The sequence below is a fragment of the Odocoileus virginianus genome, chromosome 14, assembly GCF_023699985.2.
Source record: "Odocoileus virginianus isolate 20LAN1187 ecotype Illinois chromosome 14, Ovbor_1.2, whole genome shotgun sequence".
Classification (NCBI taxonomy): domain Eukaryota; kingdom Metazoa; phylum Chordata; class Mammalia; order Artiodactyla; family Cervidae; genus Odocoileus; species Odocoileus virginianus.
This window is the reverse complement of record NC_069687.1, coordinates 46,438,233-46,465,181: the sequence shown is the minus strand read 5'-3', so window position 1 is coordinate 46,465,181 and position 26,949 is coordinate 46,438,233. Positions and strand designations below refer to the sequence as shown.

Genomic DNA, 26,949 nt, shown 5'->3' with positions numbered 1-26,949 from the left:
TCATTCACATTACTGCCTGAGCTCCACCTCCTGTCAGATCAGCGAAAGCAAAAATTCTCATAGGATTACAAACCCTACCATGAACCATGCACAGAATGGACCGAAGTTTCACACTCCTTATGAGAATCTAATGCCTGATGATCTGAGGTGGAGCTGAGATGGTGATGCTAGTAGCACTGGGGAGCAGCTGCAAATACAGATTACCATTAGCAGAGGTCTGACTGCACAGTGAAAGTCAAAGTCGCTCAGTCTTGTCCAACTCTTTGTAACCCCATGGACTGTACAGTCCATGGAATTCTCCAGGCCAGAATACTGGAGTGAGTAGCCTTTCCCTTCTCCAGGGGATCTTCCCAACCCAGGGATTGAACTCAGGTCTCCCACATTGCAAGCAGATTCTTTTTGCCAGCTGAGCCACAAAGTATGGACTCCTGACTGCACAGAGACCATAATAAATCAACTGCTTTCAGATTATCATCAAAACCCTATCAGTGAATGTCAAGTCACAACTGGGCCGCATCTTGTGGCAGGCTTTATAGTGGCAAATGAGTTGATGTCCTTCAACTGTACAGCTGCATCTGGTGAAAACCTTTAAGTTAGAATCCAACACTTATTTTAGTCTGTGTGTGGCCTGCCCATTATTTTATTTACCACTTCCATCCATCCCTCCTTCCCACCCCGCACATTTGTCTGGGTCACAGTTTTTTTGGTAGGCCCACAAAAGCTGTGCTGTGTTTAGTTGCTCAATCATGTCTGACTCTGTGACCCCATGGACTACAGACAGCCAGACTTCTCTGTCCTTGGAGATTCTCCACATAAGAATACTGCAGTGGGTGGCCATGCCCTCCTCGAGGGGATCTTCCCAACCCAGGGATCGAACCAGGGTCTCCTGCATTGCAGGCAGATTCTTTACCAGCTGAGCTACCAGGGAAGCCCCACAAGAGATAACCCTAGCCAAAATGAGTAAAAAAACAAACACTGCTGGGGCACTTTGAAAAGTGAGGAAAGACCCAGGTGAAACAGCAGAAGACTTTAAGACTGCCAACAAAAAAGAAAGCTGCACTTAAGAATCCTACTTAAATTACAAGTACACTGCAACAGGTGATTCACATTCTCCAAGTCTACCTTGTATAATATGTGCTGCTGGCTACCCAAAGAAGCCATGAAACCTTCAAAACCGCTTCACCACATGGAGACCAAGCACCCTGCATTAAAAGACAAGCCTTTGGAGTTTTTCAAAAGAAAAAGACATAATGAAGAACAGAAGCAATTATTGAAGGCCTCCATTTCATCAAACGTGTCTGCACTGAGAGCATCATTCTTAGTAGCTAACTAAAAATTGCTAAAGCTAAGGTCTTTACTATTAAAGAAGAGGTGATTCTGCCTGCTGCTAAGGACAACTGTCTTGGACTTTCAGGAAAGGCTGCAGCCCAAAAGGCGGCATGTGTTCCTCTTTCAGCTAGCACCGTAACTAGATGAACTGATGGAACACCAGAAGATACTGAGACACAGTTGTTAGAGAGGATTAGAGAGTTACCACAGTCAGCAATCCAGGTTGACGAGAGTCTACCGACATGAACAACGCGACAATGCTTGTTTTTGTGCGATATGTTTTTCACGAGGATGTACATGAGGATATGTTATGTACACTGATGTTGCCAACCAACACCACAGGTGCAAAACTATTCAAATCTCTGAATAGTTACATACCAGGAAAATGGAATCAATCATTTTGTAGGTGGGTTGGGGGGGGGGGGGGGGCGGGAATAAGCCACAGAATGTTTTCTATTGAGGATCAGGTTTGCTTTTTGACCCACTGTATTGCCTCTATAATTGTAGGTAATAATAATGCCAAATCTCAAGTCAGTTTCCCTTGAGTTTTGTTTTTTTTTTTTGGGGGGGGGGGTCCTAAGGGATCTTAGTTCCCTGACCAGGGATCAAACCCATGTCCCCTGTGGTGGAAGTGTGCATTTTTAACCTCTGGACCACCAGGGAAGTCCCTCCCTTAAGTGAATTTTAAAGGATAACAGAATGGCTTTAGACCATATATTGGTTGGCTGAAAAAAAATCATTTACTAGTACCCCTTAAATTATTCCCAACTAGCTAAATCCTGGTCTCACTCACTGTTGCTTGGGACATTGGTAGTAGTAGCCTTAATTGCTGTGTAAGACAATTAAATGGATTTGGTTCTAGTCTCTGTCAAATTAATCAGAGTAGCTGAGAGTGCTACAATCATGCGAAATTCAAGTTTGGCTGCAACATGTATGGACTGTTGGGACAGGCAATCATCATGGACCCTGAGCATCCCTCAGTTCAGTTTAGTTGCTCAGTCCAACTCTGCAACCCCATGGACTGCAGCACACCAAGTTTCCTTGTCCATCACCAACTCCTGGAGCTTGCTCAAACTCATTCCATTGAGTCAGTGATGCCATCCAACCATCTCATCCTCTGTCGTCCCCTTCTTCTCCTGCATTCAATCTTTCCCAGCATCCGGGTCTTTTCCAGTGAGTCAGTTTTTCACATCCAATGGCAAAAATACTGGAGTTTCAGCTTCAGCATCAGGCCTTCCAATGACTATTCAGGACTGATTTCCTTTAGGATTGACTGGTTTGATCTTCTTGCAGTCCAAGGGACTCTCAAGAGTCTTCTCCAACACCACACTTCCTTTGTCGGCAAAGTAATGCCTCTGCTTTTTAATATGCTATATAAGTTGGTCATAGCTTTTCTTCAAGGAGCAAGCATCTTTTAATTTCATGGCTGCAGTCACCATCTGATTTTGGAGCTACAAAAGAAAGTGTGTCACTGTTTTCATTGTTTCCCCATCTATCTGCCATGAAGTGATGGCACTGGATGCCATGATCTATCTTCGTTTTTTGAATGTTGAGTTTTAAGCCAATTTTTTCACTCTCCTCTTTCACTTTCATCAAGAGGCTCTTTAGTTCTTCACTTTCTGCCATAAAGGTGTTGTCATCTGCATGTCTAAGGTTATTGATGTTTTTCCTGGCAATCTTGATTCCAGCTTGTGCTTCATCCAGCCTGGCATTTCACATGATGTACTCTGCATATAAGTTAAATAAGCAAGGTGACAACATACAGCTTTAACGTACTCCTTTCCCAATTTGGAACTAGTCTGTTATTCCCTGTCCAGTTCTAACTGTTGCTTCTTGACCTGCAAACAGATTTCTTAGGAGGCAGGTAAGGTGGTCTGATATTCCCAAAGAATTTCCAGTTTGTTGTGATCCACACAGTCAAAGGCTTTGGTATAGTCAATAAAGCAGAAGTAGATTGTTTCTCTGGAACTCTCTTGCTTTTTCTATGATCCAATGGATGTTGGCAGCTTGATTTCTGGTTCCTCTGCCTTTTCTAAATCCAGCTTGAACATCTGGAAGCTCTCAATTCATGTACTGTTGTAGCCTTGCTTGGAGAATTTTGAGCATTACTTTGCTAGTGTGTGAGATGAGTCCAATTGTGCAGTAGTTTGAACCTTCTTTGGCATTGCCTTTCTTTAGGACTGGAATGAAAACTGGCCTTTTCCAGTCCTGTGGCCACTGCTGAGCTTTCCACATTTGCTGGCATATTGAATGCAGCACTTTAACAGCATCATCTTTTAGGATTTGAAACACAGCCCCACTCATCAACAGAAAATTGGATTAAAGGTTTACTGAGTACGGCCCCGCCCATCAGAACAAGCCCCAGTTTCCCCCACAGTCAGTCAGCAAGTTTCTTATCCTTATCAGAAGGCAGAGAGAATAAAAACCACAATCACAGAAAACTAATCAAACCGATCACAGGGACCACAGCCTTGACTAACTCAATGAAACTATGGGCCATGCTGTGTAGGGCCACCCAAGACGGATGGGTCATGGTGGAGAGTTCTGACAAAACGTGGTCTACTGGAAAAGGGAATGGCCAACCACTTCAGTATTCTTCCCTTGCGAGCCCCATGAACAGCATGAAAAGGCAAAAAGATGTGACACTGAGCATCCCTCCATGTTCTTATTTGTATGCCAAGAACACAAGGCCTTGACAGCTCTTTCTATGGCCCTTTTCTCAGGGTTACGTTTGCAGAGAATATCGAGGGTCAGGTAATGTCCTACTCTGGGACAAAGAGCAGTATTCTTATAAATGTGGCAGATATACATGGGAGGCATAAACCTGGGCTGCTCCATGTCAACTCCCAGAGGTTTTAAAGGACAGGAAGAACCAGTGCCAAAATCATGCTTATGCTGCCTGCTGTGCTAATAATAATAATGCACTTTGTCTCATGAGACCTGGAAGTCTCATCTTCTGCCAGCATCCAAGAAACAGTAACAAACTAGCGTGTTACACTTATTTTGAAAGCAGGATAAAATTTCAGACCTTTCAGACTCTGACATATAGCTAGTATAGTAAAATATGAATAAGAAACACAAGTAACAGGATTGAAAATATAGAAAGAAAACTGATATTATTTGTGAATGATTTTCCACATTAAAAATTTCAATACATTAAAGTAAAAATTAATCAATGTTGCTAGAAACAACACTAATACAAGATACAATATATATGCTAGAAAGACTTAATAAGAAAGCTTTTTATTTTTTTAAATATTTATTTATTTGGCTGAGCCAGGTCTTAGGTGGTGCATGCAGGATCTTTAGTTGTGGCATGTGGGACCTAGTTCCCTGACCAGGGATCAAACCCTGGCCCCATGCATTGGGAGTGTGGAGTCTTAGCCACTGGACCACCAGGGAAGTCCCAAGAAAGCTTTTTAAAATAGCATTTAAGGTAGCAACAAATAGGAACCTCCCTGGTGGTCCAGTGGCTAAGACTCCATGCTCCCAATGCAGAGCACCCAGATTTCATTCTTGGTCAGGGAACTAGATCACACATGCCACAACTAAGACCAAAAATCCTGCATTCCACAACTTAGAGCCAGCACAGCTAAATAAATAAGACTTTCACAGAAAGAAAAAAAAAGATAGGAACTACTATAAAGCAATTGAATATGTGTGGGTGTGGGTGGGTGTATGTGTGTGTAGAGAGAGAGAGATACTTGGGTGACTGAAAAAGAACTATGCAACTTTATGTAAAACAGTTAAAGATCACATACAGATACACACACACACACACACACACACACACACACACACATTTTTCTCTCCCCCGCCAAACCAGTACTCCCCCCAGAAAGGCAGCCCAGAAGAAATAATAAACAAAGAATGTGAATAGGCAATTCACAGAAATATAACCCAATGTCCAAGAAACAGTAAAAATACATTTCATAACAAAGACTGGCAAAAATGTTAACTCTGATAATCTGACAAAGTCTTGGCAAGAGGGTAAGAGTACAAAGTAAAAAGAATAGTTATGTACAGCATACAGAAGTATAAATCAGTATACCAGATGGAAAAGAAATTTGGCAGTATGGAACTGAATTTCAGCAATTTTTCTTTTAACTATAGGTCAGAGCCTTGCCATGCAAAATGTGGTCCAGAGACAAGCAGAATCAACAGTACTTTGAAGACGGTCAGGACTAGGACCCCATTAAGAGATTTACTGAAATTAGAATCTGCATTTTAAAAAAATTCTCAGGTTATTTTCACAGCCATTAAAGTCTGAGAAGCAGGAGTCTAAAGAATTCTTATCCATACATGCAAGGAGACAGTAAGAAAATAGTCAATACAGTATTCATTATAGAGTTCAGTTCAGTTCAGTCGTGTCAGACTCTTTGCGACCCCATGAACCACAGCACGCCAGGCCTCCATGTCCATCACCAATTCCCGGAGTCCACCCAAACCCATGTCCATTGAGTTGGTGATGCCATCCAACCATCTTATTATCCTCTGTTGCCCCCTTCTCCTCCTGCCCTCAATCTTTCCCAGCGATATAAACAATCTCAACTTAATGAGACAAACACAGTGTGATACAGAGGCAAAAAATAGAATACAGAGTTTTGGGGGTCCCCTGGTGGTTCAGACTGAAGAATCCACCTGAAATGCAGGAGACTCAGGAACAGAGTTTTTAAGGTAATTACAGCAAATCTGCAGATATCAACATGGGGGGAATTCTAAAAGCTATAAATAACAAATATAAAAACAAGGTTCAGAACATAAATGTTAATCATTTAATGTTCTATATATACAGAAAACTCCTTTTGATATTCACATAGTTAGTAACAATATAAGAACATGCACTGAGAATATCTCTGGGGAAAAAATGAAGACAGAAAAAGGACTGTGAAGAAGTCAACAGCAGACTTCAATTGTTTATTTCCAGAAGAGACACAAAGATAAAATTGCAAAATGTTATGATGTGACTTATTCTTCCATGCTTCTCTGTACATTTAAATATTTCTTCAGAACTACCCACATGGTTCTTTTAGAATTATTAAGACAAATATACTGTAGGAAAATATATGCAGAATACGCAACAAACTCCTCAATATGAAAAGAGCTATTACAAATAAATCACTAAGAAATAAGTTACATGAATAACATTTCCTAAGACAAAAGTATGCTGAGTCATACTTAAATAATGAAAATCAAAGCAATGAAGTGTCATTTTTCATTGAATTTCACAAATACGAAAAAAACGGGACAACAGCCAGCATTGTCAATAGTGAAAAAACTGCCCCTCCTCCATGAAATTTTTATAGGATTATAAACTGCTACAACATTTCTAGACAGCAATTAGGCACTATCTATCAAAAGGTATAAACTTCCTAATTCACAGATTCTGCTGCTAGGAATTTCCCCTACAAATACATTCAAGAGATGCCCAAGCATTCCTGCAACTTAGTCCATTAATAGCAGCTTAATCCATTAATAGGTCCAATTAATCTATGCAGATTCACTCAATAAAAGATTAAGGTTGGCAGTTGAAAAATGCAGGGAGTTAGAGGTGCCAACTCTATGCATGGTCAAAATCAGTATCCACAGATCACACAGTTCTACAGTATGTATTTACTGGGGAGAAAAAATCCACATAAGCGGACATAAACAACCCAAACCCATACTGCTCAAGGGTCAACTGTACACAGCCACTGCAGAGTGAAGACACCCATGTACTAACTACAGAAATAGATTATTGGAGATGCTATCCTTGAAGGAAAAAAAAGCAATTTGCTTACCAAAACCAAGATAAAATTATATTCTGATATATACATTAAAACATCTTAGTATTTCACTTCTGAAAATTAGTCTACTTCTTAGTAATCAAAAAAAGAAAGCTATTAAACATAATTATTTAAAGTCAAGCACACATATGTTCCTGTGCTAACTCAAGCACTTCGGGTCAAGTTATTTGTCTCTCTTAACCTCAGTTCCCCATCTGTTTACATGGGTTGGGGGGGGTGGGGGGTGGAAGATGGGAATAATATTTTACCTTTTATGCTTTTGTTTGCCTTCTTATAAAGTGCTTTACCCAGTGACTGGTATGTAGTAATGACTCAAGGAAATATTAGTTACCACATTTTAAATCTTTTTCTGAATTTTTAAAAATAGTAGCATAATTTTCTGATTCCCAGAATATGTGAATCAACAGTTAACAAATCTACTTAGTAAACAAAAAGTTTCAATGAATTCAGCTACCAGTCTGACTAAATTTTCTCATCCTGTCTTAGCCTAAAGTTTAAAAAGCACACAGTTCAACGCAAACTGATACTACTTAATTTAGTGAAGGAAAGTAATTACAATTCTATTTTTCAAACTGTAGGTGAGGTCTCATTATAAAAGACACATAATTAGTAGCAATTTGTATTTTTTTTTAGCATTTTTTTGACTGGAATAAAAAGACCCCAAGAGAAAGAAGAACACAGATAAATGACTTTTTAGTTACAGCTATGTGCATATGAAAACACAATGTAAAATTTCTAATTGGGTCCTAATGAACAGTTCAAATGCCAGTATGTCTGTTTCATAGACAGAAACCACCACATGCAGTTTAAAATTTCACCACATGATGGGGCTAAAATTCTGCATACCTTAGAAAACTGCTCAGATGCAGTGTTGAAAACAGTTAACCCTTAATTCAAGTACTCCTATCATCTCTTCAAATAATAAAGAAAAGACTTAACACAAAGTTGAAAAAGAGAACCCAACATTTATTTATGACTATCCCATTTATTCAGGATAAGATTAAAAGGGCTCTGTCAGAAAACAAGAATGATAACTGAAAATCCAGGAATAGTGATTTTGAGTGATATAGACAGTATAAGTCGTTATACCAAACGATGTGTGTATTTATTTGTATTTGTTAAAACCACTTTGCGAAAGGCCTAAAAAGATAATTTCAAATATTGCTAGTTAAGAGTTCAAACTGACATTATTTTCTGTAGGTAATCTAAAATAAATTAGAATTAATTGAAAATTTAGAATTGGCAAAATCAAGGCTTCGTTTCATGAGGGCCTATATCCAGATCAAATGTCTAGTTCTAGAAAGCATTAAGAATTCCACCACGCATAACAAAGTCAATCTTAATCAACCTTAATCGACACTTCAATGAAGACAAGACTTATTCTCAATAATGTTTGTAACTAACTTTTCAGGTGCTGATAATTTTAACTGATATGTTTAAAAATGAAAACAAATCTTTAACTCATTTCAAAGAGTAAAAGGAAATGGAGGAGCAAGAAATTCATGTGCTTCCAGGCTCTGAAGTAGGTCTGGAAAAAACTGAATCCAGGAAAAGCATAGCTGACAGCAACTAGTGGGGTGAGATACACATAAACAACAAGAGCAAAGCAAATTTCAGAGACCTAAATAGAAGAGGAAAGGCGGGCGAACAGTCTGTAACTAAGAAATGGTTTTCCCATTTCCCAACAACTGTGATCCCATTTTATAATCTATGAAATACAATGTTTAATTATTTTACAAAATTCACAAATGAAAATACTACAAAATAGAAAATGCATCCTAGATTCTAGTCTGCTGCTCCTGCTGCTAAGTCGCTTCAGTCGTGTCTGACTCTGTGCGACCCCATAGACGGCAGCCCACCAGGCTCCCCTGTCCCCGGGATTCTCCAGGCAAGAACACTGGAGTGGGGTGCCATTCCTTCTCCAATGCATCAAAGTGAAAAGTGAAAGTGAAGTCACTCAGTCGTGTCCAACTCTTAGTGACCCCATGGACTGTAGCCTACCAGGCTCCTCCATCCATGGGATTCTCCAGGCCAGAGTACCGGAGTGGGTCTAGGCTCACACTATATGGAAACAGGCAAGTCAAAGAGCCTTCCAGAGAATTCATCTGCATAAAATAAAGTCAGTTCACATGCTGTGTCTCCCCCAAGGCAACGTTTCCAATATATTATGATCTAATAAGTCCTTACTGGGGAACAACTCTGCAAATTATAAAACTGTTCCCCTAAAAGCTGTTTCAGCAAACTGTTCTATAAGAACTGCTTGGATCCCCAAAAGGTCCTAGATGAACGCCTTAGCACGGTAGAGACTAATAGGTAAGCAGATGATTAAGACCTCCCTCTTGATTCCTTTGCACTATGGAAAAAACAAAGTGGAAGATAGTATGGAGCCAGATAGATTGATTCTAATCAATTTCAACATCCCTCTCAGGACGGGTTATAAGCGGATGACAATTTCAATGTCAAGCATGTCTTATACACTAAGTTCTGTTTTGGTTATATAAAATGAACATTTTAAAATCAGTGAGTCATCTGATATGTAGCAACACTGCAAAGTTCTCGTAACTCCTAAAATTGAGTAATATGCCATAGTCTCATTTATTTGAAAAAGAAGTCTTCCAATTGAAAGGAAAAACTTTAAAAACATCTGATTTTTTAACGTTATCTATAGGAAAGTAAGCAAAGTCAGTTATCAGAAGAATAGTACAAAGAGCGGTAAGCCACAAAAGTAATGTGCAATGTATTTAACTGGTTTGAATTTTATTTTATTTTTTTGGTTTGAATTTTAAAATGCAGAACTTTAGCACAAAAGACAACTTTTGAAGTAAATGGTTTAGAATGTTGATGGTATACTGAAAATTGACATATATAGATAAACCAACACATTAAATATGAAATAAGAAAGTTTAGGTGTTTCTCTGCAAAACATTAAGCTTTAGTTTAACTACATCTATGTAGAACATGAACTAAATAAAAGCAGACAGAAAGACAAAAAGAAAAGAGAGATGAAGAAAGAATACCTTTGTTGATGATGGTGGGGTAGGAAAATTAAGCCAGGCTGGAGCAAAGTCATGCTGCGCCATTTAGGTCCAGTCTCTCCAACTCAGCGAAACAAGGTTTCAACACCTCATGGCAAGTCCCTGTCATACAAAAGTGGAAAGCATTAGATCTATATAGTTCCTGGCCAAAGTTATCTTATACCTCCTTTAAATTACAGTGTTCTGACTACTATAAGATTTCAATTATAATTCTAGAAAAGGCAAAAATACAGTGACAAACCAGATCAGCACAGTGGAGGGTAAAGGGCCTGGAGAGAAGGGAAATGACTACAAAGGGAAGAAAGAAATTCTCAAGGGTAACTGGGTATTTATCTTAATTGTGCTGAAGGTTATTATACAAATGTAGACACTTGTTAAAACTCACCAAATTATGCACTTAAAACTAGGTAGTTATATTATAAACTACCTCAATGAAGCTTAGTTTTGAAATTACAATAGTCTTATCACAGACTAGTTAGTTATAAAGTGTCTCCTGCTGTGACACAATATGATGCACACAGCATTACCTATGTACACAGCACATATTCTTCCCCCCCTACCCCCTACAGAATTGGAATTCTGATCCAATTATCAATTTACAGGAAATTCAACACAGTTAATAAATTAAAGGACAAGTGAGGGAAGTAATCCCATCAAATGGAGATCACAAGATAGTCTACAGGTCAAATGATCTGGCTTCTTCAACAAATACATGGATTTCACAGACAGATCAATCAAATACATGTGGACCTTACATAGATCCTTATTCCAACCAAATTCAAAAAGTGAAAATTATGAAACAGTCCAAAATTTGAACATGAGCTGAATATTAAAATGACTTTAAGAAATTATTAGTCACTGTAGATGTAACTGTTAGTGGTATGGTGCACCCTTCAACAGTAAGGTCTCAAACTGTGATGGTCTGAGATACTTATATACAGATTTTTTTTTTCACTAAATATGTAATACAGCACCACATGACCTGAGGCTGGTTGGATCCAAAGACGTGGAGCAGCAAGTGGGGAGGGCCAACTGAAAAGATTTTTTGACTTCTGAAGTGAGACTTTTGAACTGCGGGGATGGACAGCACCCCAACCTCTATGCTATTCAAGGGTCAACTGTATATAAAAGGACATACACTTAAGTCTTTGCAATTAAATCCATGTATCTGGAACTTGCTTCAGGGGAAAAAAACAAGGAATATGGGTGTCACTGAAACAAGGCTGTCCGTGTGTTTATAAATGTTAGTACCGGGAGGTGCCTAAGGAGTCTCTCTACTTACATGTATATCTGAAAATTTCCACAATTAAAAGGATTTTTTAAATTACAATCATCACAACGGGCATCCACTATTCTTCTACATTCTAAATTTAACTTTTTGGAAGCCTCTCTCAATTGCATCAAAAATTTCAAGTCACCAGCCCAATCTAAACACAGTAAATTCACAGGTTTTTTTTAAAAGGGGAAGAAGCCAACTGGGCAACTGTACTCATTTCAATATAGAGCTTAGAAATTAGTCAATGAAGAAATCAAATTTTCTGAACATTTATGTCTAAATTTACTAATATCTTATATTTACAATTGCAGAATAACCTCAAAAGGGAAATTTTAAAAAGCAAAATTATCAATACCGCTGCTAATCATCCTTTTTCAAAATTCTTTCAAATATAAGTGCTACGGCAGAATTTAAGGCATACCAAAGTATTTCCTAAAATAAAAATTCTCAAGATACTACACAAAAACTCCAATTCTACTATCCAATGTACTGGAAAGGGGAAGGGGCAGAAGGAAGGTCAACAAACGTCAGACACAGAGACAGAAACAACTGGTTCACTCACTAAGGTAACAAAAATGTTTACATACTCAATTAAATGATCAGGGCTTCGCTGGTGGTCCAGTAGTTTAAGAACTCACCTGTCAATGCAGGGGACACTGATTTGATTCCTGGTCCTCAAAGATCCCATATGCCATGAGGCAACTAAGCCTGTATGCTGCAACTACTGAGCCTCCACACCTTACAGCCTGCGTAATGCAACAGAGAAGCCACCACAATACCAAGCCTGCGCACAGCAACTAGAGAGTAGCCCCAGGAATCACAGAAAACCAAAGGCTAAATGGTAAGTTACACACTACAACTTATTCCTAGGAGACAAACCACTACTATTATCTCTTTGTTTCTGTGTGTCTTTATGAATTCTAATTTAAATCAATTCATAGAGAATAAAGCATAGATAGCTAATGGCATAAATTTTCCTGTTCTGAAAAAAGGTAAAGAGCAATACTAGTTAATGTCACAATATTTACAGAAGTGTGTGACGAGATCAGGATGTGCCATCCCCAAAACAAGCCACTCTGATATAAGAAAAACTGAGCTGAAGGCATGTGAGTTCCTAAAATTCCTTATCAACCTAAATGCAGAGCCTGCCAAAAGAATCTGTTAATCCCCTCTCCTGCAGCAACTCATCTTCTCTTTTGGGGAGAACAAAAAAGAAAAAAAAAAAAAAAAATTCAGCACCACACTCAAACACTGCCACAAATGCCTAAGGACCGAGTTATCTGTTTTGTCTCAAAAATCATTTGCTTTTTTCTACTAAATATTCTTTTCCCCCGTGAAGTTAGGTATACAGATCCCACATTCTACTCATCCTCTTTGAGTTACTGACGGTGAGAGGTACCACCAGGTGACTGTGTGCTAATAAACTTGTTTGTTTTCTCTTGTTAATGTCTTTCTTCAGTTTAATTTACAGGGCCCCAGCTAGAGAACACAGGAACGGAGAAATTTTTCCCTGGTAGCTGAAAGGGACAAGAATCTGCCTGCAGTGCAGAAGATGCAAGAGACATGGGTTTGATCCCTGGGTCAGGGAAGATCCCTTGGTGGCAGGCTCAGCAACCCACTCCAGTACTCTTTTCCCAGAAAATCCCATGGAGAGAGGAGTCTGGCAGGCTACAGTCTGTAGGGTCGCAAAGAGTCAGACACGATTTAGCAACTGAACAACAGAGGAACTAAGATGCCACACGCTGCAGGGCAACGAAGCCTGCAGTCACAACTACTGAGTCCGCACACCACAAGTAAGAGCCCAGGCGCCACAAAGATGCCGCCTGCCACACTAAGACCCAAAGTGGCCAAAAATAAATATTTAAAGGAAAGACAGAATGCCTAACACAGATCCAATAAAACAAAGACTGGAAGAGTTCTTATTTCTTTCCTTTCATTTTTATTCCCTTTAGGTTCCAGACACTTATCTGCAACAAAACACAAGCTGGACAAGGTAACGATGGCTCTTGTTTGAAGAGCTCTGAGAATAGCCATATCCATGGACAGCTGAAACAAAACTATTATATTGCCTTGAAACTACTTTCTATAACCACTAAACCTTTAGTAAAGTCTTATTAAAGGCTTCAACCTGTCTCAGCTGTGCTATGAGTACTAAGTTGATTTCTTGTTCGCCTATGTGTGAAAAATTTGCAACCTTTAGACAATATACTGAGCCTGATAACTTTTTATTCACCATGGATTTTTTGCATTAAACTTTATTAAAATATTATTTCTCTCAAACACAACAAAACACTAGGTGATTACAATCTGAGGGACAGAGACTTCAGAAACTACCCAAAACAAAGAATACAGACTTTCAGAAATAGTTTAGAAAAGTCACTAAATGTACACACAACCACAACCCAAGAGTAAGCAACTCCAACGATGGGAAGAAAAAAATATTTGACTCCTAGAGTCTCCAACTTATTGACTGAGTATTCAAAATGCTTGATTTTCTAACAAACATTACAAAACATGCAAAGAAACAATACAGTGCAGCCCATGGTGGGGGGTGGGGGAGGGTGTGACATTAGCAGAAACTGCCACTGATGAGAAACAGACATCAATTGTCTTAAATACAAAAGGGCTAAAGGAAACCAGAACAATGTCTCAACAGAGTATCTATAAAGAGGTAAGGATTAGAGAAAAGAACCAAACAAATTTTGGAGCTAGAAAGTACGTTAACTGAAATGAAAATTTCACTGGACAGTTTAATAGCAGATTTGAGCCAGCAGAAAGAAGAATCAGAGAACCTGATGAGTGAAGAGGTCAATTGAAATTACCAGATTAAGGAGCTAGAAGAAAACAAAACAAAACTGAATAAAGACCTGTGGGACATCATCAAGCACACGAACATACACATAACAAAAGTTTCAGAAGGAGAGAAAAGAAGGGGGGCAGAAAAAGAAATCAAGAAATAATGGCTAAACACTTAGCAAATTAGCTAAAGATACAAAATATACATATCCAAGAAGTTAACTGAACTCCAAGAAAGATAAACACAAAAATATTCACACCAAGACATATAACCACCTAGTCAAAGCTATGGTTTTCCCAGTAGTCATGTATGGATGTGAGAGTTGGACTATAAAGAAAGCTGAGCGCGGAAGAATTGACGCTTTTGAACTGTGGTGTTGGAGAAGACTCTTGAGAGTCTGCAGGGAGATCCAACCAGTCCATCCTAAAGGAAATCAACCCTGATTTCCGTATCTGTGGAGAAAACTATTAGAGTTAATAAACTCAGCAATATTGCAGGATACAAGATCAACACAGAAAATTCAGTAGCATTTCTATACATTAGCAGTAACAGTCCAAAAGGAAATGAACAAACAAGTCTATTCAAAAAGTATCCAGAAATACACTTAACCAAGAAGTTTTAAGATGTGTTCACTAAAAACTACAAACCACTGCTACAGGAAAATTAAGATCTAAATTAATATAAAGACATGCTTTGTTCAAGGATCGGGAAACTTAAGTATTGTTAAGATAGCAATAACAGAGTCAACATAACCTCTATTAAAATTCCAACAACCCTTTTTGAAGGAACAGAAAAGCCATTCTCAATTCATTTGGAACTGCAAGGAGCCCCAAATAGCCAAAACACTACTAGAAAAGGAGAACACAGTTACAGGACTCACATATCCCTATTTTGAAACTTACTACAAAGCTGTAATGATCAAAACAATGTTTCACTGGTATAGAGTAAGGGATAGAAAAATAAACCAATGGAACATAACTGGGAATCCAGAAAAAGTCATACATGTATGGCCAACTGACTTTTTTTAAGCCAAACTGCTAAAACCACAACAAATGGACTTCCACAAGTGGATACCCAATAAACTCCTATTGATATCTATAACTCAAAATGGATCAAAGACCTACAAATGCTAAAATTATAAACTAGCAGAAGAAAACAGAGGTAAAGTTTCACTAATTTGGATCTGGCAATGGAATTTTAGATACAGCACCTTTGGATTTCACTAAAATTTAAAACTTCTATACAAAGGATATCATCTAGAAAGTGGAAAGACAACAGAAGAAAATATTTGCAAATTTTATCTAACAGGTGTCCAGTGTTCAGAATATACAGAGTTCTTGAAGACAATTTAAAAATGGGCAAAGGACTTGAACAGACATTTCTCAGCCTCCCTCGAAGAAAGGGGAAAGAAAAAGAAATAGTAAGAGTAACAAGTGTTAGACAACCCTGGTAGTCCAGTGGTTAAGAATCCTCTTGCCAATGCAGGAGACATGGGTTTGATCCCTGGTTCAGGATTCACATGCCACAGGACAACGAAGCTACGCGCCACAAATATTGAAGCCTGCATGCCTAGAGCCTGTGCTCCACAGCACAAGAGAAGTCACTGCAATGAGAAGCCTGCCCACTGCAACAAGAGTAGCCCCACCTTGCAGCAACTACAGAAAGCCCAAGAGCAGAAAAGACCCAGCACAGCCAAAAATTAATTAATTTTTAAAAAATAATAAGTGCCTGCACACCCATGGCTGATTCATGTCAATGTATGGCAAAAACCACTACAATACTGTAATTACCCTCCAATTAAAAAAACTTAAATATATATATAAATAATATAAAAATGAAATTTTAAAGTATATAAAAAATAACAAGTGTTGTCAAATATATGAAGAAACTGGTACCCTGGTACATTGCTAATGGGAAGGTAAACTGATGCAAGTGCTGAGGAAAACAGTTTGATAATTCCTCAGAAAGCTAAAAACACATAGCATATGACTCAGCAATACCACTGCATTCAAAAGAATTGAAAATGGATACTAAAATACTTAAATGCTGATGTTCACAGAAGATCTATTCACAACAGCCAAGAGGTGGAAACATCTCAAAGTCCACTTATAGATAAGTGAATAAAAAGTCATGTATGTATTCAATAGAAGACATATTCTATTATGATTAACCATGTTCTGCCAAACACATCCAGAAGCCAGATCACATGCTGTACAATCCCAATTTCTATGAAATATCCAGAACAGACAAATCCACAGAGATGAAAAGCAGAGACCTAACCAGGGACTGCTGGGAAGGAGGAATGGGACTGGCTGCTAAATGGATTCAGATTTTTCTTAGAGGGTAATGAAAATGTTTTGGAACTTGGTTTCACATCGTTGTGAATGTACTAAATGACACCGAATTATACTTTTTAAAATGGTTAATTTCATGTAATGTGGCTTTCACCTCATAAAAATAAACGTGCTATATTATAACCCCTTGAATGAAACACTATGAATCCAGATAAATACATATACAACTGAAAAATTTTAGAAGGAAGAGGTTATTTATACAATTTTTAAGAACCTCAAAAAAAAAAAAGTTACTACAGTTTTGCAATGAAATGGCCTGGCACATAGCCTGGGAAATCCTTACCTTAATCAACAGATCAAAGTGAGTATCATCAGCAAAGAACAAACTGAAATTGTGTGCCAATGAGCAAGACAGGGCACCATTTCACTTCTGTAATATCCTAACCAAAGCACAGCCTGTCTTCAACAGGAGAGACACCAACTTGAGAGACATTCAGTTCAGTTCAGTTGCTCAGCCATGTCCGACTCTGAGACTCCACGGACTGCAGCGTGCCACGCTTCCCTGTCCATCACCAACTCCTGGAGCTGGTGACATTATATGAGACACATTATATGTACTCTAACAACTAGCTCAAAATCTTCAAGAATTAGGTTATTTTTTTTTAAATCATTTTTTAAAAATGATGAGGCTGTGACTTTATTCTATATCTTTAAGTCATGTTTTTAACATTTTTTTAAGTTTTTTTTTGATGTGAACCATTCTTAAAATCTTTATTGAATCTGTCACAATATTGTTTCTGTTTTATGTTTTGGCTTTTTTGGCCCTAAGACATGTGGGATCTTAGCTCCCCAACCAGGAATGGAACCTGAACCCCCTTCTTTGGAAGGTGAAGTCTTAACCACTGGACCACCAGGGAAGTTTCATATTTATAACTTTTGAAAAGTATACTCTGACATCTTATTCCACTGTTGTGTCTGCTTCACTACTGCAATACCACTAATGAAGTCTGATTAATATTTAGTAAGCGCTAAGTGATTTCCAGATTTCCGTAATAAAAAGTAAAAGGTCCTTCCCCTACAGATTCTGATTCAACGGGTCTTAAGGCTGAGTACTATTCTTAAATGAGTACTTAAAGTAATGATAATCAGGAAAAGATGGTAAATACTGTATTATTTAGTAACCAAAAAACTCTTGCCTAAGGAACATGACCTCTAAACATAGGAAAATAATCTACTGTTCTGTTTTTTGCAGTTTCAGGTATGAAACAAAGTGTCTAATATCTTTTCTTAGTTATCAAACTCTCAATTACATATTAGACTCTCAAATATAAAACATTAGCAAATTTCACAAGAAATCTAGAGTATTATAGAAATTTCCATTCTTTAAAAAGTTTCATATTATTGGCTTGCTTTAACCTTTTTTTGTTAAGTCCCCTATCCCCCTCAGCTTATCTATTAAGTTGTTCAGAACTTTTGATTTACTTACATATAAAAATAAAAAATAAATTAAAACAGAAGAGGAATTTTATAAGAATTGTTATTTGTTAAATTGCTACATGTGAAAATTGCTACTTTCACCCCTACAAAAAGAATTCTATTTAAGGAAAAAAAAAAAATTACTGGCAACAGCATGCTTTCAATTCTTGCGATTTTGGATTACTAAAGGCTTAATACACAAAACATAACTGAAGTACTCCAAAACTTATAATGAGCTAACAATTTTCATACAAAATGTACCACTACAAAAAAACCCTTACTCTATAAACAATACTTTACTCACTGAGCTTCTCAAGCTCACAATACTAAACAGTTTGTCATCCCTGAATGAGATCTTTTTTTAAGGGCTGATAAATTTTAATTTAGAACTATACTGCAAACAATATGGTCTACATAGAATAAAATTTAATTCAAATCAGCTCATTTACTAAACAGCCAATGTAAGCAAAAACAAGCACTAAACACTGCTGAAAGTACTAGATTCAAAAGGGCAGTCTTCCCTCTTTAACAGCTAAGAAGCTAACAAATGGAAACAAAGTTGCTGCCTCATATCCTTCAAAAGTTAAGGTAATAAGCAAATTATCCATCTGAAGTATTTAAGCAGAGAAAAGTGCAAACTGTGTCTGTGTGTGTGTGTGTGTGTGTGTGTGTGTGTGCGCGCGCGTGCGCGCGCACTCCATCACTCAGCCCCATCCAACTCTTTGCAACCCCATGGACTGTACCCCGCCAGGATCCTCTGTCCATGGAATTTTCCAGGCAAGAATACTGGAATGGGTTACCATTTTCTACTCCAGGGGAATCTTCCCAACCCAGGTCACCCCTTGACTGTGGACTAGACTTAACAGCTTGCTTCTAATGAAAAGCATGTGGCAGAAGTGACTTCTGAGACCAGGTCAGAAAAGGCACTGCACACTTCTACCTACCTTTCTTCTCAGGTCACTTCCTCTGGAAATGCAGCTGCCATGCAAACAGCTGGAGATCTACACATGCAAAGTAAATTGAGTCCTCTAAACAACAGCCAGCAGCAACCTGCTAGCCCAAAGAGGAACACCTTCTTAGAAGGAGACCCTCTAGGCACCAGTCAAGCCTTCAAATGACAGCAACCTTTGAGATTTTTATGAAAGACATGGAAGAAGCCAGAACCACTCAGCTAAACTGCTACCAAATTTCTGGCCCACAGAAAATCCACGTGGAAAAGTATTTTAATTCCCTTGTTAAAAGAAAATGCAGTTTAAGGGAAAAAATGATGTTCTGCCATTTTAAAAAATGCCAATATTATCAGAGTTCAAATAAAGTAAACAGATAAACTTTAAAAAAAATATATGTGGCATCAGCTTATATATGTTCTCTGAAAGGGGGGAGGGGGCAAAATAGGAAGAGATAAATAATTTACCCCCAAACTAGGTCCTTCCCAGGTGGTTCAGTGGTAAAGAATTCATTTGCCAATGCAGGAGGAAGCAGGTTTGATCCCTTGGGGTCAGGAAGAACCACTAGAGAAAGAAATGGCAACACACTCCAGTATTCTTGCCTGGGAAATCCCACGGACAGAGGAATCTGGCAGGCTACAGTCCATGGGGTCAGAGTCAGACACAATTTAGCAACTGAACAACAACTGCAAAACTACAGAGCCTGTTACATTATGATATGAACTCAAATCTTCCTGCCTCAAAACCATGCTCATTGTTCATTATCAGTATATTTCTCAAACTTTTTCCCACAGAAATTACTTACAGAGTTAACAAACCTGCCCCCTCCAAAATGTATTTTCAGAAAGTAACCAAAACAACTCGTCCTCAAGTCCTAATGTACAAACTCATGAAATTTCTGCACTGTAATCTATATATGTTTCAATATAAAAAAATTTAAGTTACTTATTCAAGTAAAATAACCTTGGATCAGAGGTGATTGGTTTACCCTTAAGGTTTCTTAAACCATGTGTTTGAGAAAACACTGCTATAACATCATAAAATCCCAGAAATGACTTAGTTCAACTGGAATATCAACATGAGAAAAAAAACAGAATGATGTATGACTATGGTTAAATATATACATATAATTTCTTAGATACAACTGACAATGTTTCATATAATGTAGAATGTTTTTTTAAAAAAACGGTATTATAAATTAGAATTACCAAGAAGCTTCTAAATTACCATCCCTTAAGATTTAAAGATCTTGTTATTTAAAATGTTCAATATTTAGCCTAAGACACAAAACCATAATGTCTAATGTCTTGTTTCAATTAAGCAGAAAACAAAATTATACTCTCTGGCACGGACACAGAAAGGAAATGGAATTTATCACTGTTTTTCCTTGTCTGTCCCCACACCTTGGCCAGTAACATAATCCTAAAAAAATAAAAAACCTGAAGGAATCATTTTGTGTGAATAATTTAGAGTAAGCACAGAATATTTATGAACAGGTCTCTTAAAACACTGGGGGACTTCCCTGGTGGTCCAGTGGATAGGAATCTGCCTGCCAATGCACAGGACATGGGTTTGATCCCTGGTCCAGGAATATTCCACGTGATGCAGACAACTAACCCTGTGGGCCACAACCACTGAGACTGAGGGCTGAAACTACTGAAGCCCACATGCCAGAGCCTGTGCTTCTCAAGAGAATCTACCACGAGAAGCCTGAGCAATACGAGAGAGTTGCCCCTGCTAGCCACAACTAGCAAAAGCTCATGAGCAGCAATGAAGACCCAGCACAACCAAAAATAAGTAATTTAAAAAACAACTACTACTACTGGGGGTTTCCTTTCTCAATGGTACTAAGTCATTCTGTTACAAACTTATTTGAACTAATGAATCTAATCAACAGACTCTCAACACATCAACCCAGTAATGAACATGTCAACCAACACCATTCAACATGCCAGTATATCTAAAACTAAGTAGAGAAAGTACTCTGGGGACATTAAGTACTGTCTTGAACAGCTCACAGGAATGAGAAATCGGAACTAAATTCAGCAGGCAAGGGAAGCACTCAGAAGTTTTAAAGTTACAACTGTATGTCTGGAAACGTGGTTAGAAAAAATAAATCTGGTATAGTTTGTTGTAAAATAAAGGGGGCAGAGAGGATTCAGAAAATCACCCTGCGAGTAAAGGTATTGGTTCCCATTACCAGCTCACTCATAACAGAAGTTTTCAAAAGTTGTGTTACTTAAAAAACTTTGAAGAACTGTCCATGAGTTCAATTTCAGTGGAAAAGAGCTAGCTTCCTTCAATTTTCTAAAAGCTGTAATATAAAAGCCAAACTCAAAGCTCTCTTATAAAGAATGGAAGTAAAGAGAGCAAGAATAAGGAGACAGTACATGCAAATAAATGAAGTTAGAACACTATCATACCACACACAAAAACAAACTCAAAATAGCTTATAGACAAATATAATACATGACACCATAAAACTCCTAGAAAAGATCATAAACAAAACATTCTGACATAAATTGTACCAGTGTTTCCTAGACCAGTCTCCCAAGACAATAGAAACAAAAACAAAAATAAACAAAAGGGACCTGACAAAACTTATAAGCTTCTACACAGCAAAGGAAACCATAAAGACAACCTACAGACTGGAAGAAAATAACTGCAAACAATGTGAGCAACAAGAGCTTAATTTCCAAAATACACAAACATCTTATACAACTCAATAACATAAAACAAACAAACCCAAACAAAAAAAGGGCAGAAGACCTAAATAGATATTTGTCTTCCATATTTGGAGATATTCGTCTCCAAAGAAGATATACAAATGGCCAAAAACCACATCAACAGATGCCCAATATCAATAATTCTTAGGGAATTGCAAATCAAAACAACAAGTTATCAACCTCACTTGGTCAGAATGGCCATCATCGGAGAGTCTAGAAATAACAAATGATGGAGAGGTTGTGGAGAAAAGTAGACCTTCCTACACTGTTGCTGGGAATACAAATTGGTGCAGCCACTGTGGAAAACAGTATGGACACTCCTTTAAAAACTAAAAGAAGAGTTACTGTATGACCAGCAAATCCCTCTCCTGGGCATGCATCTGGAAAACACAAAAACTGTAATTCGAAAAGATACATGCACTCTAATGTTCATAGAAGGATTATTTACAATAGCCAAGACATGGAAGCAACCATGGACATTTCCATACAGATGAAAGGATAAAGAACATGTACACACACACACACACACACAGAGGAATATTACTCAACCATAAGAAAGAATGAAATACCATTTGCAGCAATATGGATGGACTCAGAGATTATCAAACTAAGAGACGTAAGTCAGAGAAAGACAAATATTATATATCATTTATATGTAGAATCTAAAAAACAGTAGTACAAATGAAAACAAAATAGACTCATAGAAAAACCTTACAGTGATCAAAGGTGAATGGGAGGTATAAACTGGGATTATGGTATTAAAAGATGCACACCACCATATATAAAATAAACAACAAGGATGTAAACTAACTATACTTCAATTAAAGAAAGAAAAAAAAAAAACAACAAAAAAGAATAAGGGGGTAGTAACAATGGAAATGATGTGGAGGGAGGGAGACAGAGGGAGACTGCAGAAACACAATCTACAGGAGGGTGATTGCAAAGGACTGGATGTGAAGAGGTAAGGAGACTGAGAAACGCAAGATGAAAAACATTTCAAAGTTAGAAAATGAGAAGGACACAAACATTGGGGGTTCCTAGTAAATGGTGCTAATATGGGGTGTTCACACTGCATACTTAATATTTGTGTGCAGTGTCCATTAGTGCATGTGTGTTACAAATGAAAACTTTTTACTGACAGAAAACCAGAAACAAAATTTTCAAGAACTACTGGGCAACTTGCAACAAATCACTAAGGGCCAGTGATTTAATCACTCACTCCTAGGTACTAGAACCTCTGTAAAAACCCCAAAAGAACGGGTTTGCAGAGCTTCCAGGTTGCTGAATGTGCCTACTTGCTGAGGCAGTGGTATACCCCAAACTCCAAAGGGACTATTCCAGACAGTACCCTATGTACTGCTTCATTTAGCTGTTCAGTTGTGTCTTCTAGAATATCCTTTACAATAAACCAGTAACAGTAGTATGTTCTTGCATTCTGTAAACCGTTACAGAAAAATATGGAACCTGGGGGGTGGCAGGGGGATCTGGTGGTGGTGGGAGGGATGTCCATGGCATCTCTAATTTAAAGCCAAATCACACAGAAGTGTGGGTAACCTGAAAATCTACTACCTGATATTCATATCTGAAGTGGGACCAGAAGGGCAATCCTATGGGACTGAGCCCTTAACCTGTACAGTCTAAACTAACTCCAGGTAATAAGTGTCAGAAAATCCAAACTGAATTCAATTGTAGAAAACCCAGTTGAGTATCCACAAAAAAAAACTGGAGAAATGCTTGCTGCTTGGTGTATGAATGTACACAGAGTATCTAGCAGTACCTGAACAGAGTTGGGGTAGATTCTCCAAATAAACAGCACTAACACCACAAAGATATTTGACTTTTCAGAGTCCTTCAACATTAACAGACATTCAAAAAGCACCGCTCACACACATAAAAGTCCCAAAGAGCTTTTTAATCATTTTTAAATGTGAAGTAATAACCAAACATTTTAAGGAAAGTGGCAACAGTGAAGAGACCACTAAAAACCATGAACACAAAGGAAATACGTAATTCAAGAAATAACTAGCAAAATGGAATTTTCAGAACCCCAAAAATATAGAACAACTTCTTGAGAGAAAAACATCTCCACATGAAAGAAAAAAATCAGACTGCATCAAACTTCTTAAACATCTCAACAAAGACAACAAAATAGCAGTCAAGGTGCTGAGGGAAAAAGTATTTTGAATCATGAAAGCTATACTCAAAGTATCAAAAGTGAAGCAGATAAATATATTCTTAGACAAGCAATTCCTAACAACCAGGAGGAAAGAGAAAGAAGGGAGGGACTTCCCTGGCTATCCAGTGGTTAAGACTCCAGGGTTCCAACTGCAGGGGGTACAGGTTTGATCCCTGATAGAGGAACTGAGATCCCACATGCAGTGGGGTGCAGTCAAAAGAAAAAATGACCAGTGACCAATATTTTCTAGTCACTTTATGGGCAGTTCATAAAAAAAAAAATTAACCATTAGGGGCTTCTCTGGTGGTACAGTGGTTAAGAAATTTGTCTGGCAATGCAGGGGATGCAGGTTCAATCCCTGGTCAGGAAAGATCCCACATGCTGTGGAGCAACTAAGCTCCCAGGCACCACAACTACTCAGCCAGTCCACTATGGAGCCCGTGTGCCACAACTAGAGTGGCCAAGTGCCACAACTTCTAAAGACTGAGCATCCTGGAAGCCTTGAGCCACATACAACTAGAAAATCCAGGCACCAACACCACCACCACAAAAAAAAAAAAAAAAACTCATACAATGCAACAAAGATCCTGCAAGTTGCAACTAAAAACCCGAGGCAAATTAAAAAAGAAAAAAACTTAGATGGGAAAAGATGTTCAGCTATTTTCATAACAAATTAAAATACTGGAACTCAAAAACAAAAAAACAAAAACTGGAACTCAGCTACCAAACTTACCAAACTCTGTTAGGGTGGGTCCAAAAAAGCTTGTAGTCTAGAGTTAATTTTGCCCCACTAACTGGAGCTAATCCTTTTTGAGATTTTGCCTATATTCTACTTACAGCCTATGCTCCAACTCTTAGGTGGGTTTTTCCACTGAAGCTGATGTAAACATAAACTTTTCCTGACCCTATGTAAAACTCTGGAATTGTTTCACCTACTCCTTTCTGGTGGTTCTATTCCCTGGCTTCAGTCACTTCCAAACATGCACATGCAAGTCCAGTTGTAAGTCACAAGCCTTGAGTAGATTCTTCTGAGTCCTCTCTGCACTCAATAGTTTGCCTATTACTTTGCCTCACAAATTCTATCGACTTTGACCTTTCCAAATTTTCAGCTACCTGCTCAACTTTTAGTAAGACCACCAGACTGTTTGAATTCACCCCATCACTCCCCACCCCGTGCTGTAACCTATTCCTTTTCTTCAAGCAATGAGGGCTTTCATAAGACCGACCACCTCCTGTTATCCAATGTCTAAAAGCCTGTATCATACATTTTGTCTGGCTTTTTAGATTTCTAAGATGAGTGCGTAAATCTGGTTATCTGGTTGCCTGTTATTCTGTCATAGCCAGAATTTAAAAACTGCACGCCAACTCAATTTTACTATTACAGGATTTTCGTGAAACTGAATGTTTTACTTGTGTAAATTTCCTCAGAGAACTTTTCTTGAAAGGACCCAACTAATTCCAGCTTGTTTCCCAAAGCAAAGTCCAATGACAAAACCTAACACTTAACAATATGAAATTCATAATCTTTAGCATTCAGTCAAAACTTTTCACTCACCCAAGACTTCCCTGGTGGTCCAGCAGTAAGTAAACAATCTGCCTGCCAAAGCACGGGACACAGGTTTGCTCCCTGGTCTGAGGAGATTTCATATGCCATGGGGCAACTGAACCTGTGCGCCACAACTACTGCGACTGCACTCGAGCCCACATGCTGCAGCCACTGAAGCCTGCACACCTACAGCCTGTGTTCTGCAACAAGAGAAGCCACCACGATGAAAAGCCAACGCACCACAACTAGCCGAGCCTCAGCTCTCCACAACTAGAAGTCTGCTTGCAGCAACGAAGACCCAGAGAAGCCAAATAAACAAAACAAAAATAATTAAAATTATCTGTCATGCAAAAGGGGGGGGGTCCCCCACAGGAAAATACTACAAATAACAAGAGGAAGAATCTACTTAAAGAGATAGCCAGATATGATGGATATGACAGCATTAGCAGACAAGAACATTAAACCAACTATTACAAACATGTCTAAGGACAGGGAAAATAGGAACGTAAAGGAAAAATAGAGAACATTAAAAAATACTTCTAGAAATAAAAAATGTAGTATCTGAAGTGAAAAACACTCGACAGGATTAACAGTCGATTAGACAACGCACAAGAAAATGATCAGTAAGAGTACTAACAGGGTAGCATTCAAACTAGAAAGCATTAAAGTAGACAGACTTTATAACTGAAATGTACAATAACAAGGCAATTCTAATATTTATGATCCCAATAACACTGATACACTTTCATAAAGCATAAAATAACAGGTGATACAAGAAAAATACAGAAGACTTGAACACATCTTGCTCGCTCCAATATAAGCCTCATGGATAAAAAGTAAGCATATAGAAGATTTAAACCATACCCATTTAAATTTTAACAGATTTTATGTATCAAATGCTAAACCCCTAAACACAGAAAGTATATCTTCTTTTCAGCACCCATCTCAGGCCACCAAGAAATCTTTAATAAATTTCAAAAATACCTACAAATGACATTGTGTGTTGGTTGCTCAGTCATGTCTGACTCTTTGTGACCCCATGGACTGTAGCCCACCAGGCTCCTTTGTCCGTGGGATTCACATTACCTGACCACAATTCAATTAAACTAGAAATAACAAAATCAAGCCTCTACCACATGCAATTTTAAAGCAAAATAAATGAAAAGAAGCAAAGTCACAAAACCAATAGTTAGTAAATTGGAAAAGCTGAAGAACTGTAAATCCAAAACTGCTGTGAGGTGGGGGTAGGGACAGATCAGTAGAAAAGCTACTAGCACAAATATATAAAATCAAAAATGACAACATTTAAAATCATAAACCATCTGAACAACTCTATGTAATTAAAGCTGAAAATACAGAAATGGACAATTTTTAGAAAAAGACAATTTACTAAAAATATCCCCAGTAAAGAAAAAATCTAAACAAATTATCATGAAAGCATACCATTACCAAAAAAAAAAAAAAAAAAACAAGACTAAAGTGTCCTTGAGAACCAAGATTCTAAACGCTGAAAAAAGGAAATACACATGTAAAACAGAAGGCAATAAACAAAAACCCAGTG

General features: G+C 38.0%; 1 protein-coding gene across 4 annotated transcripts in view; it reads right to left on the bottom strand.

The window, feature by feature from the left end:
- The window catches only part of GPBP1 (GC-rich promoter binding protein 1), a 67,674-nt gene that overhangs the window by 23,821 nt on the left and 16,904 nt on the right, over positions 1–26,949 (bottom strand). For all 4 annotated transcript variants that reach the window (XM_070476708.1, XM_070476707.1, XM_070476710.1 and 1 more), the window contains exon 3: positions 10,133–10,252. In XM_070476708.1, coding sequence (XP_070332809.1) covers positions 10,133–10,195 — 63 coding nt within the window. In that variant the 5' untranslated portion in view covers positions 10,196–10,252. The remainder of the gene's footprint in view (positions 1–10,132; positions 10,253–26,949) is intronic.